The 14,601-nt window shown below is 36.8% G+C and overlaps 1 protein-coding gene across 4 annotated transcripts in view; it reads right to left on the minus strand.

Moving 5' to 3' along the window:
* The window catches only part of itsn2a (intersectin 2a), an 84,335-nt gene that overhangs the window by 55,860 nt on the left and 13,874 nt on the right, over positions 1 to 14,601 (minus strand). For all 4 annotated transcript variants that reach the window (XM_007260478.4, XM_022683287.2, XM_022683286.2 and 1 more), the window contains exon 2: positions 8,371 to 8,431. In XM_007260478.4, the coding sequence (XP_007260540.3) occupies positions 8,371 to 8,377 (7 nt within the window). In that variant the 5' untranslated portion in view covers positions 8,378 to 8,431. The remainder of the gene's footprint in view (positions 1 to 8,370; positions 8,432 to 14,601) is intronic.

Consider the following 14,601-nt stretch of genomic DNA (forward strand, 5'->3'; position numbering starts at 1 on the left):
GTCCCACAGCCAGCAGCTTTCTGCACTCAGGGCAAACTGCTATCTCACAGAGAACTAGAACAGCGTGGAGTGTTAGTGCTACACACACATGCAAGATAACAAGAGCTAGAAAAAACACTCTCTAACACACACACACATATAGAGTCCTGTGCCACCTGTTTCGTTCTCTCTCGGTTCACAGTTTTCTCCCTCGTCAGCAGGACTGTGATTCAGAAGGAGGTCGTCATGATTAATTAAGTGCTAGATTGTGGATTCATGTGAGGCTTTATTTGGCAAAAAATGAAACATCACCATCCACTACTTCAGCCACAAACAATGACGCTGTGGAACTTCATCCCATTCCTAGAAGGGTTTTATGCTAATTACCCAAATTTCAAGGAGACAATATTACACTTAAACGAAAAGGCAGAGGAAGGAATGTGTACATTTAAGTTTAGGGCGGGAAAAAAAATCTCTCTGCACCTCTGATTGAGACTGGAATCCCTCAACCGTGACACCATGGCAACTGCGAGTGTATTGCTGTGGGAACCAGGCTGCCTCTGTGCCAAAGAGATCTGCTGGGATACAACTCAATCTCTGCTGAAGAAGAGAGAGAAATACAGGCCTGGTGCCAACTGTCCTAATAACACTGCACAGTGCTGCCTTAATGTAGTGGCCTAGTACTGCTAGAACGCTGGGCTGGCCTAATCTGGGCACGGTATTGGTCTAATGCTGACCTTAGGTTGACATAGAAGTGCTCTAACACTGCTATAATGCTGGCATAGTCGTAACACTGCAGTGGCCTAATCTGAGCACAGTGGTACAGTCTAATGCTGGACTAATGTGGCCTAATGTCAGTCTAGTAGTGGCCTAACTCTGCTATATTGCTGGCTTTATCAGAACATCGCAGTGGTCTAATGCTGACTTAATTTAGACCAAATAGAGATTTAATACTGCCTAATGCCTAATTTGGGCACAGTAGTGGTCTAAAGCCGACTAGACCTAGAAGTGGCCTGACAGCAATAGTGCTAGCTAGGCTAATCTGGTCACAGTGGTGTAGAGGTGTCAAGTAACGAAGTAGAAATACTTCATTACTTAACTTAAGTAGAAATTTTGGGTATCTGTACTTTTTACTTTTACTCCTTCCTTTTTACACAGTTATCAGTACTTTCTACTCCTTACATTTTAAAAATAGCTTCGTTACTCATATTCCGGATTGATTTGATTCTGGCTGGTCAACATAAAAAAAAAAACAGATAAATTGCGCCATCCGGAAAGCTTGTGGTTGGATAACAAGTATAAACATATTCCATTAGACCCTCTATTGGTTTGTATTTGATCAATCCCACCTGCACCTCACGTCAAACTACAGCAAGGACACAACAGATGAATGTAGCCTTATGGAAGACACTTGATAGAAGTGGAGCGAGATGTCGTGCTCCGAACTGTGCGCCAGTGAGAAAGTTAGCATGGAAGACCCCAATTATGCTCCAGTCTCCAGCTGCAGCGAGTGGCTTCGGAATGGTTGGATGCAAAAAGAACTCTTTTTGGATGAGCTGCGAGCTCTGCGCCCCCCGAGCACCACGAGCTAATGGCTTTCAGAAATTCACCATCTAATTTGAAAAAGCATATAGAGGTAAACTGAATGTTTCCTACAGTTATATGTTGTTGTTGGCATCAAAGCAAAATCTTCTACTTTATAAAACATATTTTGTTGACTTTGTAAAAGTAAATTCATACACCATAGGTTTGATGAATCAATATTAATCTGCAACAAATGCAGAAAAAAAATAGAATTGATTGTGTCCAAACTTTTGACTGGTACTTTATATTATTGTTATTTGCAGTCTTTGTAAGTTAATTGTGCAAAGCAACAGTCTACAGCTGGTTGGTAAAGCATGTGGTAAGAATAGGTATGATGTTGTCTGTGTGAGACTGTAAAAGATTTTCACAACATCCCTCTGAATCTCTGAAGATTTTTTTAAAGCACCATTTCAGTTCGTATAGTCAACTAGTCATCAGGGGGGTGTTGCACTATAGGCCCCTGTAGTGCGGCCCACTGTAAACCCAGAAGCTGTTTGAACTCAAATAAATTAAGTCTGTTTTACATAAAATTAGAGATTTCTTAACAATACTCAACTATTTTGACTCAACATTTGTGCACATATACATTCAAACTGAGATCTTTGAGTTGAATCAACTTATAATAACTGAGTTTAGTCTTTTGCCATGAACAGTTTCTTTTCCATTGGCTTCTGTCACAATCTATTTGCATACTGGGTGTGTCCAACAGTTTCTGACACCATCAGTGTGTAGTGATTCACAAGGGGCTACCTTAGGTAAACTTGTGGATCACATATTATGATTAAATGCTTGGTCTTTGTGTTGTAGGCTGTAGAATAAGCATCATTTACTGAGCTGCAGTAACTCTGTGTTCTCACTGTGCTCTCAGTACTTTTAGTTTTTTACTGTTTTCTTTCATCTACTTTTCTATGAGTATTTAAAAAAATAGTTGAATAAAACCAGAAAGAAGACTAAATACAAGTTCAAGAAAATATTAATTTTAAATGTATATGTATATGTATTTGTTAAGTTCACTGTATTTAAAAATGATATTACATGAACTCAAAATTTATTAGGTAATCGGTTACAACAAAAGTTTTGAGTTTAGTCGTTTTACAGTGCAGTCTTACAATATAACAAAAATAAAAAAAGTTAAATCAACTTCCCCTTTAGTTGTAATAACTTGATGCTCTAAGTTATGTTAACTTAAGTTTTCTTAACCCATTACTCAACATTTTTATGGCAACCGGTTTCCTAAATTTTTTTAATTAAATTCAACTTATCTGGGTTTACAGTGTTGGCTTCTGTTTGTATGGTAATTTTTACCCATACATTACTTTTACTTTTATACTTTAAGTAGTTTTAAAACAGCATTTTTTTTTTATACTTTTACTTAAGTAAAAGTTGAAGTTCATACTTTAGCTTCTTCAAAAGTATTTTTAAATCTCAGTATCTATACTTCTACTTCTAATGAATGGAAATACCTTTGACACCTTTGCAATGGTGGCCTAACACTGCTGCACAATGCTGGCCTAATCTAACACCAGTCTAACTCCTTCACTTGCTTAGATTTACAATGTTCTTTATACACATACAAACTGTTGCACAAAGCTCTTTCCGGTCTGTTCATTAGTTTCACTCCCATAGCTTTTCCCAAATTTGGCATTAGGAATGCAGTCGCATGCAGCCTTCCCGACACTCCTTTAATCTGATGCAGCTTCCACTTGTTGTCTTGGCTAACATTAGCCTAAGGCTGCTCTAAGCCTAGTTCTTAAAGACAACAAAAAAATGTCCCTCCATTTAAAATGACTGTTCATCGTCTTAAATCTGCTTGACATAAATATAGATTGAGATTCCAATTTCTTATCTTTTGTTTTGTTTTATTATCCAATCCTGTTACTATTCCAACAAAAGGTACATGCTAGCACCCATAGAAAAGCCCAGTCGTGGGAGTGTTTTCCTATCCTGAAGTCTGACATTATTTTGGATCTGACTGCTGACGTTCTTCTCCCCCAGAGTCACTAACATTCAAATAACATTCCTCAAAGTACTGTTTTGCCAGCTACGCTCTATAAACAGAAGGACAGCACACAGTCTCTACACATCCCAGAGATGAGAAAAGCTGTGTTCTGCACAGTTTACTTATTTTCCCACTGCGATACACTCATAATGTTTCATGGAGGAGTTGGTAATAGCTGATAAGATGAATTAGCTGTGTTTGATTGGAAAAAGCACAGAGTCCTCATTAGATTATGGTCTACAGGCAAGCATACCTTCAGCAGGTTTAGTAAAGCAGCAGTGTTGGCACCTGCAATCAGTAACCAATGGAAAGGACACAGTCAGCATTTTGTGTTGCATCTGCTGCGTAATAATACAAACAAAGGTTTACTCTCAGATGTTGGGCCATACCATTACAGAGTTTAGTGGTTTTATCCAACAGTGCTGATTCAGCTTATCAGCTCATTACCATGGCCACTTACTCTCCGAGATTCCTAAGGTTGTATTCGGCTTAATATGGCTCTTCTGAAGTGTTATTTAACGTAGCCCATCTCCTACATTTTTCTTGTATTCTATTTCTCCTTGTGCCCCATTTGTGTAACACTATATCCACCTTGTTCCGCCACACCTGCTTTAAAGTGTCTTTTTCTTCTGCCTTTGTGTTTTTGTGAATTCACTCATATCCAATGGTTTGTGGTTGTTTTGTATTTAAAGTGAGTGTAGTCTGATATTTCTACCATTGTAGAAACTAATCTTATAGCTACCCATGCTAGCTCAATATTCCAACAGACTATTTAACACTGCTTACAGTTATTTAGAGCTTCAAAAACATTAGGTGCTTGTGAGGCTATTAGTTAAGACATTAGTATCTGGGTTAGGACGTTCGGATGTCGATTTCGATTTAAGTTTAGCACGAGTGTTTTGCACGAGCAATTAATGCAACTTGCTCACCCCTGATGTTACTATCAAATGTCTACTGTAAAGGTAGGAGGAGGATATAGGCGAATACATTTCAGAAGATACCTGGGAAAAAATTATACGTAGAGTTTACACCTCTTCGATTTGACATATGCTTATACAATTTAAAATAGTGCATAGAATCCACTGAACTAAACTGAGATTATCTAGAATAAAACCCGATTTAGATCCTACATGTGATCGCTGTGGACAACTGCCAGCAGATTTGCTGCATATATATCTGCATATCTCTGAAGTATTGGAGAGACCAATAGATTATTCTCTATTGACGACACTATTTGGTATTGTGCCACCAGGTACCCTATTAAACAATCTCTTATTAGCAAGAAGGCTGATATTACTCAGATGGAAGGATCCTCTTCCCCCTACTTTCTCTCAGTGGATAAATGAAGTTGTACAACACCTTAAGTTGGAAAAGATTAGATACTCTCTTTAAGGATCTCTTCAGAAATTTAAATACACATATATTTGCCCAATTGTGTGTATGTTTATGGTATGATGTTGGAGTGACGTGATATTTGAGTTGTCCTTTGTTATATTTGTGGACTGTAAATATTTAAAGACTGATTGAAGCAAGTCTGGGGGTGGGGGGACACAGGGAGAGGGACAGAGAATGTATGTTGTGTCGTTTATTGTTTATTGTGGCGACGGACAGTTCTGGTGGAAAGAGGAGAGTTGAGGTGCACATTGAATTCTGCCGTGATAAGGGCAGCCATGGTTTTATATTTTTTGGATATACAGACAGCTTCCTCTTGCATCCACAGTTAATCCTGTTGGATGTGGTTGGTCCTTCTTGGTGGTATGCTGATATTATCCTGGATACCGTTGATCTTAATACATCACAAAGACTTGCTGTCTTGGTCCCAGATGCACCAGCAAGACGTGCACCAACAATTTTTCCTCTTTTGAACTCTGATATGTAACCCATAATGTTGTCTGCATTGCAATATTTTAAGCAAAACTGTGCTCTTACCCTGCTAATTGAACCTTCACACTCTGCTCTTACTGGTGCAATGTGCAATTAATGAAGATTGGCCACCAGGCTGCTCCAATTTAGCCATGAAACCTCCCTCACTACAATGACAGCTGTTTCAGTTTCATAATCCTGTATATATATGTATATATATATACATATATATATATATATATGTATATATATATATACATATATATATATATATATATATATATATATAGAGAGAGAGAGAGAGAGAGAGAGAGTAATAATAAAAAAACCTTGACCAAATGTCTACTGTAGGAGGTTTATAAAATTATCTGATCAGCATGCATCCCTCATGCATCAGACACGCTTTTTCAACTCATTTGCTTGATGATGAGTTTAACAGGGTGCCAGCCAAGGTCATGAACACCTTTCAAGGGGCACACTGCATTTCAGTCATATGTAGACGGGTGGTGTGGGGATGTTACTAAGGACAATTTTTGAATTATAAATTTCATTGTCACTACCCCACAATCTGTGTCCACTGAATCAAAGCATGCTCTCATGCCAGAAGGACCGGCAACTGATGAGAATGTTTCTGTGTCCAACGCAACAGATGCATTTTCCGCTGCAGAGGAACTCTACTCTGGCAGGAGTTGCGTTCTTTTGATTAATTAAGCATAGAGAATTAAGCATTTATAAAGTGCTTGCAACTGCCTATGTGTCATAGTTATTCATTTGTATCGTTATGCCTTCATGTCTGATGTTGACAAAAATATAGTACATAGATGACCCTGTATATACTGCATAGTTTCTTTAAATTATCCAATATTTCCTATTACTTCCAATAAATTCCACATTTTTATGAAAAGTTTACATTTTGGAATATCATATACATAGTATTTCTCTACGTGAAGCTCAACCCCAATTCAAAAAAAAAAAAAAAAAAAAAAAAAAAAAACGGAAAAAAGCTTTGCGCAAAATGTAAATAAAAACAGAAAGCATATTCATCCATACCCAAGGTTGCAAAGTCCTGGGAATTTTCAGAGTTGGGAAATTTACCACGAGAATTAATGGGACATTACAGGAGTTGGGAACAAAACGGTATATTCAAAGCTAAAGTTGTACATATTTGGTAAAAGAAAAATACTGGAAAAAAATTTATATGATCCTTAAAAACATTGAATAAAAAAATTGTATATTGATGCTACTGTATGATCCTTTAAATTATCCAATATTTCCTGCAATATTAATTGCAATAAATTCCCCATTTTTTTAATGGAAAGTTTACATTTTGGAATATTTTCATATACACAGTATTTCTCTATGTGAAGCTCAACCCCATGCAAAAAAAAAAAGTGTTTTGTCACTTGACTTGACTACTGCACGATACTAATAATGGACTCCATATATTTCCATATATCCAGGATTAAAGTAAAATAAATGATACTGGACAGAAATAATCTGTCTCTGGTAAATATATAATGGGAAATGAGAACAGTGTGAATTTTTCTTTTGCTAAAAACAACAAAAAAGTAGTATTTAGGGGTGGGCTATATGGCATGATATTTCAGGGTATACTATTGTTAATGATATTGAAAAATGTTGGCGATTTTATTGGGTATGATACGATATGGCACACCACTCATGTCATTCCACCTGGCAGCTAGTATAGACATACTAGGCCTTGGTTTGACTCTGTTGTCCCCCACACACAAGTTACCATCTTCTGCACTGTAAATTGTGAAAAAGTGCTGAAAATGCACTGAAAACTGTAATGTAGGATTAAAGTTCCCATGCAGCAAAAAAATACACTGGCATACGCTTGCTGAGTATGAAATTGTTATTGTGACCAATATTCATGCTTTTTGTTGTCATTTTTTAAATGTTCCAGAGTTTTAAAATATTACAATGTTTTTGAATAATATTAGTTTAATAACACAATTTTTTTTAAACTGTCATAGAGTGTATTTGATAATCACGCATAAACACTTGAAATGAGTTGAGTATTAACTCAAAAAATGAGAGAGTATTAACTCTCAGGGAGTTTATTCCCAAAAAAATGAATTTGCTGTGTGGAGCTTTTGTAATAAGTTGCTGAATTATATTTTTTTCAAATTGTCAGTGCTGAAAATATGCATTTTTATTTTCAGTCCGTTTGCGTGCGACTCCTGCACTTTGGCGCTGGTCTTTTTGCATTAGCATATTCTGAACTTCAGGGGTTCAAATCTGACACCATTCTGTCTGAAGCACAGCCATGATGAAATAGAGCCCTGCTGTAGTGCTTAATCAACAATACGACTCAATACAATCCTTCAACCCAGAAAGAGAGAGAGAAAAAAGAAAGAGGCTGTGGAGAAATAGAGTCAGAGAGAGAGAGGGAGAAAGACAGAGAGAGAGATTGAGGAGAAAGGGAACGTAAAAGAGATGGTGGACAATAAGAGAAAGAGAGAAAGAAATGTAATTCATTTTAATTATTCTTATCTTGACTCACTACTGTTTTCACTTTCTTATTATTTTTGTTATAATTGTATGTTTTTGTTAAATTGTATTTTGTCATTGCGGCCATGCCATGCTAATAAAGCTACTATAAATCTTGAATCTAGATGGTGAAAAAAAAGAGAGACAGAAAGAAGGATGGTGGAGGAAGAGAGAGACAAATACAGATGGTGGAAAAAAGAGATAGACAGAGAGAGAGAAACAGGTCACTTGTAGTGAAAAAGAGACAGATGGCAGAAAAAGATAGAGAGTCAGTAGAGTAAGGCAGAAGGAATGGGAGATTGTGGATAGAGGGAAAGAGAGAGAGAGAGAGAGAGAGAGAGAGAGAGATGTTGCATTTGGCTTGGTATGGAGGTTCAGGAGGAGAGAAAGGGTCTTCTCTTTCTCGAAGTCACAAAGAACAGTGTTCTTACCATTCATGACTGCAGGTGGGATTCAAGGGTCTTCTGTTCAGTCCGGCTAGCTTACACTCATCTGCAGAGAGAGAGAGAGAGAGAGAGAGAAAGAGGGAGATTAGTGATGCGAGCTTGGCTTTGGGAGGAGAGTTAGAGGACACAGAGAAAATGGGGGGAGGGACAGTGGAGTGTGTGTGTGTGTGTGTGTATGACAGCAGTGAAAATGAATAAAAGTGAGAAGATGAACTGAAAATGGAACAAGGGAAACAGGGATGATGGGAATGGAGGGAATGAGATGACAGAAAGAGAAGGCCAAGCAATAAACAGAAGACGAAAAAAGAGAAAGAGATAGACAAAGGAAAAGGTGAGAAAGAATCTCTCCAGTGCTCAACACACAAACACACCCCTCTTTCTCCATCAGTCACTCTCTCTCTCTCCCTCACTCTCTCTCTCCCCATCACTGTCTACTTTCAGCATCATTCTCTCTACATCTGTCACTCTTCATCTCTTCATATACACACATACACACACACACACACACAGACACACACACAGTACTGCATTATCTTTATCCAGTAAATGAGAGAAAACAGAACATGTGTCTATCAGAGAACATAGTGTACATACAATAGTGTACAAAAAGTTTGTTCCCTTCATGGTTTCTTTTTTTTTTGCATGTTTTTTGCATGTTCATCATGTTTGTAAACACAAAATGCAGTTCTTAAATAAAGTTTTTTAATTATTCAGGAAGAAAAATCAAAATTGACATTGCCCTGTGTGAAAAAGTGTTAAGAACCTGACTTAAATGTGGTTTATAACACCTGAGCTCAATTTCTCTAGCCACACCTGTTCTCAATCAAGACATCACTTACATAGAACCTGTCTGACAAAAGGAAGTAGACCAAAAGATACTCAAAAGCTAGACACCATGCTGGGATCCAAAGAAATTCATGAACAATTGAGTTTTTGAGATCTTTCAGTCTGGAAAGGGTTTTAAAGTAATTTATAAAGTTTTGGGACTCCAGCAAACCACAGTTAGAGCCATTATCCACAAACTGCGAACATGTGGAACAGTGGTGAACCTTCCCAGAAGTGGCTGGCTGACCAAAATTACCCCAAGAGCACAGGGACGACACATTCAAGAGGTCACAAAAGACCCCACAACAATATTTAAAGAACTGCGGGCCCCACTTTCCTCCATTAAGGTCAGCTTTCATGACTCCACCATATTACTGATTATGTTTGCTAAGAACAGAATAGCATAGAAAACATTTCAACACGTACAAGCCAGTATGTTCACTGTTTAAGAGATTTTATTTTATGGTGTATTTATTAATGATATTTAAACAACTTTTCCATATTCTTATTCCAACATAAATTCTTGAATTCTCATTAAATAAATACAGTTGTGAGTGGTCTTGTTCTACCTTTTCTAGAAGTTTCTGAAAAACTGAAACCTTATCTGTTCTGGTTTGCTCGGCATTACAGAATGAAACAGCAGTGCTGTGTGATGTTCTGTGGCCAGAAATGTAATAATCTCTACAGAAATTACTAGTAAGACTTTCACATACCCAATATTATTTTAAGACTAGTTTATGACTCTGATATAATGGTAACATAAGGATAATATAATAAAATAATAAAATAATAATACAATTACATGAATTTAAAGTGCAATGCACTTTCAATTATTAAAAATATTCAGTCATTCAAATTTTACTTTTTTTTTTTACATATGTTAAAATAATATAACAACAATTGAAACAACTTTACGATTTTCAATTTTTATTCCAATTATGTGAAACTGCCTCTCATCAGGACCGCTCAAGGAAAGGAATATCAAGAGTTATGTCTATTACACAGGATAAGTTCATCAGAAGTACCAGCCTCAGAAAATGTAAAACTATATCATCCACCTGGGATACCATAGCAACACTATAGTAACCACTTTGCAATTGTATTGTTGACAGATACTGTAAAATTTCTCTAATATGCCCATAATGTACATTTCCACAGGTTTCATTAGATTTATAAAACACGTTTTGGCATGCAGAACTCTCAGGTACACCTATCAGATGCAGCCTCCCAGTCTGCTGGCCCAGCAATGTTCCTTTCACATTCAGAAAAATCAGTAACAGTTCTGCTATCTGGCCTCAGAGCTGCGGGTGGATCCATCGGGAATTCAGCTGAAAGTGCTTCTTAAGGGCAGTACCAGGAAATGACATCATACATGGCTTCCTGTTTAGGCAGGCAGGGCTGAGGAAGTACACAAAGCAGCTTTGATCACCAAGAACACACAAGCGTCCACTGTTTGAACCCTCTGAGCCACTGGGAGAAGTCCAGACAAGTCTGCTTCGGCTCTCCACAACGTCCACTACAGGGTGAAGGTGGAAACCAAACCTTTTTTTCTTTAAAAGACAATCAAAAGTAATACTTTTATTTATATATTGTATCTATATAGTTTTTCTTATTTTAAACAAATATGTGACAATTTAAAGTACGTTAAAATTTCAATTACTTTATTCTACTTAAGCTTTATCAACACCAAAGGAATGTTTTGGAACACACAGTCCAGGACATCATCAATAAACATTCTTTGTTGTGTCGGTTATTGTTAAATTCACAAAAATGAATTGTGAAGTCACTGCTTACATGTTTCTGGAAGATAAAACAAGAGAGATCATTGATATAACTCTGTATTGTTTAAACAATCAAAAATCATTCTTTCAAATGGCCCTGTGATATGGAATTTGCATGCCATCTGATGTCTAAAGTGACCAGACATCATATAAACTGACCTCAGCTTCTTTTCTCCCTGCACACCATCACAAAGTGCAGTGCTAGTCAGTGCAGACATCTGTTAACTGTTGTTACACAGTTAGCAGATAGAACTAACACCTGGTTATTACATGCGTCTTTAGTAACAGGACTATATCTGAATAAGGTCAGGCCACATAAAAATGGCATATCTGTACCACATGCATTAAAACCAACACCCCTCTCAGTACAAACCAACAGTAATAATTTCAACATGAGAATAGACAGTACCACTCAAAAGTTTGGACACACCTTAATTTCTGTTTTAATTCAGCAATGTTATAAATGGAAGATTAATACTAACATAATCCAAACTATGAAGAAAAACATCTGGAATTATTTAGTAAAGATAAATGTGTTAAAGAAACAAGAATATGTTTCATATTTTAAATTTACAATGTGTTGTGGAAAGGTATACAAAGTTGATATACAGTAATCAGGTAAGGTAAGGGTTATTTAGGTAAGGGTCCAATGTTATGCCATGTTATGGCAAGAACTACTTGAAATTAATCTCAGTCAATCCAAAAAAAATCCTTAAATCCTCGATTCGATTTTATTTCCGATTTTAGAGACACGATTTTTTATTTTTTTTTACAGAAGAGACCTATGCCAGTTTTAGATTAGTCTATGGTCACTCATTGGTTTGATTCATCAAATTTACAATATCTTATTTTAAATGGTGGGCTTGATATAAGTGATGCAAAGTGATCTGTAATACACTGCATTAGGCACTAATGGTCAAATTTAAATAATTTAATTAAGATATATTTGTAATGCCATCTAGTGGCTTTTTTGATAGCAGCAGTGTGCACATAACAAAATAAATAATAAAAGAAATACAGGAACAGTCATGTAAAAAATAATAGAACAATTAGAGCCTTAACAAACTGAACTCTATCCTACTATAACAGTTAAACATGAAAAATAAGACTTTAAGACTTTTGAGAGTGACAAGTTTTTTTCTTTAATAAAGATATGTTATTAACTTTATCTGGTAGAAAGATGCTTCTTAAGGTACCAAAACTATTAACATATTTGAGGCTAGACAAAACAACTGTTATTTTTATATTTTCAAGTTTTTCTTTAAGAAGATGAGAATGTCCACATTCTCTGGAGAAAGGGCTGCTCTTTGAGCAGCGGCGTCGGCTACAGTGTGCTGCGCCATTTGTGTAGTGTGCTGCCCCATTTGCATTGCGTGCTGTGCCATTTGCTGGAGGGATCGTCGATCCTCTTTTTGACTTCGATGCTTGAGACCATGACATAATTTCGATCGATTTCGATGAAATATCGAAATTGTGACACCCCTACCTCTCAGAAACCACAAGTTAACAGCATCCAGATAAGATCCACCTAAATACTTCACAGAGTATTTTGGGTTGTTTAACAGTTTTAAGTTACTATGTGATTCCTTATGTGTTCCTTCATAGTCTGGATGACTTCAGTATTCATTTACAAATTAGAAAATTAAAATATTGAATAAGAAGGTGTGTCCAAACTTTTGACTGGTAGTGTACATATTCTATATCATACAGCCAAATAAAGTTTCTGTCTTCACTTTTCACTGTAAATTCTTGTGGTTAAAATCTTATCACGATTACAATCCAGATTCTAGTCACATGATGACCAGGTGTGAACAGTGCTTTTCTTCACATGCATTCAGCTGTTCAATGCTGTACCAGCTGCCATAAAGCTCAACGATGAGACTAACTTGTGGGCTTACTGCAAAGTCAGCACTGATCTCCATCTGTATGAACTGTGCTGAATCACTGTACACAAGCCTACCATTAATACACATTGTGTAATATATTACAATATGCTACCACAATATTACTTCTCTGTACCACACACTTTAAATAGTAATTGAGCTGATGTTTTCTAATGATCAATCTATATGTATATATGTGGGCAAGACCATGTGTCATTTGTTGACTGAACAAAACGGAAGTCAAAACCAGAAAACCAAACAAACGTACACAATAACCAACATACAGAAGTAGACTGCTAAGTGTGTAATGTCAGAGTTGGCAATACTTGGCAAAGTTACAATAATATTTGTTAATACAAACAGGGTTTCAATACGCAGGGGTATAATTAGTCATGGGTGCACCGAATCAGTACTCAGGGGAAGCTGAACGGAAAAGCTGTTTATTAATGAATGTAATGGAGCACGTGAGCATGCGCCCTTATGAAAAAGGGGTTGACGGAAACATGAACCACATTTTTCTTGTGACATTACAGATACAACCAATTCAAAATATTTTTTTTGTATCTCAATTTGCATGCATGAACTGCATGGAGCAGGGTATGTTTTGAAACACTGTTTACATACTGCATTACACTCTCTGTTTGGCTTGTCATGATAAGGGTGCTTTAAAGCTTCACTTAAGGGTGGTAAAAAAAAGGGGGGGATTAAAAATGGAGAGCAAGCAGAACAGAAGCGTTCATCCTTTAATCATCCTTTAATCATCAGCTCACAGCAAATAAAGACTCCATTACTGGCTGCTAACATCCTGAGTCTCATTCACACACCATACGCCAGGGAAAAAGAGAGAGAGAGAGAGACACAGAAAGAAGAGGGCATGGATGGACGAATGGATGGATGGGTAAAGAGCTGAGAACAGCAGTAAAACGGCTACACCCTCCATCGATCTGACTTGTGTGGAGACAGAACACACACACACACATACATATGGAATTACGAGAGTACAGCAAATCTCTGGACTTGTAGAGGCTTAATGCTGATACATGACCTTCTAACTAAAGGTGCACAACTGCAATTGGTAAATTTTTTTTTTGAAAAATAACACATAAAACATATTCATATATAAGAAGTCCACTCCACACATTGAACAAACCATGTGAAACCGGTGAGTTAACTGGAGCAGTTAACAGAAAGCGTAACACTGGAAAAAACTGGAACGTCTGAGTCGTTTCACACTCCATTCCAAAGCAGATTTAGTAAAGCTTCAGAGAGCTATGGATCTGGAATAACAGCGTTATCTCAGTCCGCATTCACAATCCCCATTTACCCCCTGCACCACTGGAGCGGAAATGAAACACAGCCTGTTCTCCAGCCTCTAATGAGGAGGAGAGACCAGAGTCGAAAAGAGGAGAGGAAAGAAGAGAAGAGAAGAGAAGATGACAAAGGATGAGAAGACAAGAACAGAAGACAAAATAAAAGAAGAAAACATGAAAGAGAACAACATGAGAAGAGATAAAAAAAGGAAGAGAAGATGAAGGAAAAGAAGACAAGAGAAAAGAAAAGAGGAGATCATTTGAAGAAAGAAAAGACAAGAGAAAACAAGAGAAAAGAGATGACAAGAGAAGAAAAGGATAATAAAAAAGAAAAAAGAGAAGATGACTGGAAGAGAAGACTAGAGAACACAAGATAAGAGAAAAGAAAGGAGCAGAAGAATAAAAGAGAGAAGATAT

The sequence above is a fragment of the Astyanax mexicanus genome, chromosome 1, assembly GCF_023375975.1.
Source record: "Astyanax mexicanus isolate ESR-SI-001 chromosome 1, AstMex3_surface, whole genome shotgun sequence".
In the NCBI taxonomy this organism is placed as follows: Eukaryota; Metazoa; Chordata; class Actinopteri; order Characiformes; family Acestrorhamphidae; genus Astyanax; species Astyanax mexicanus.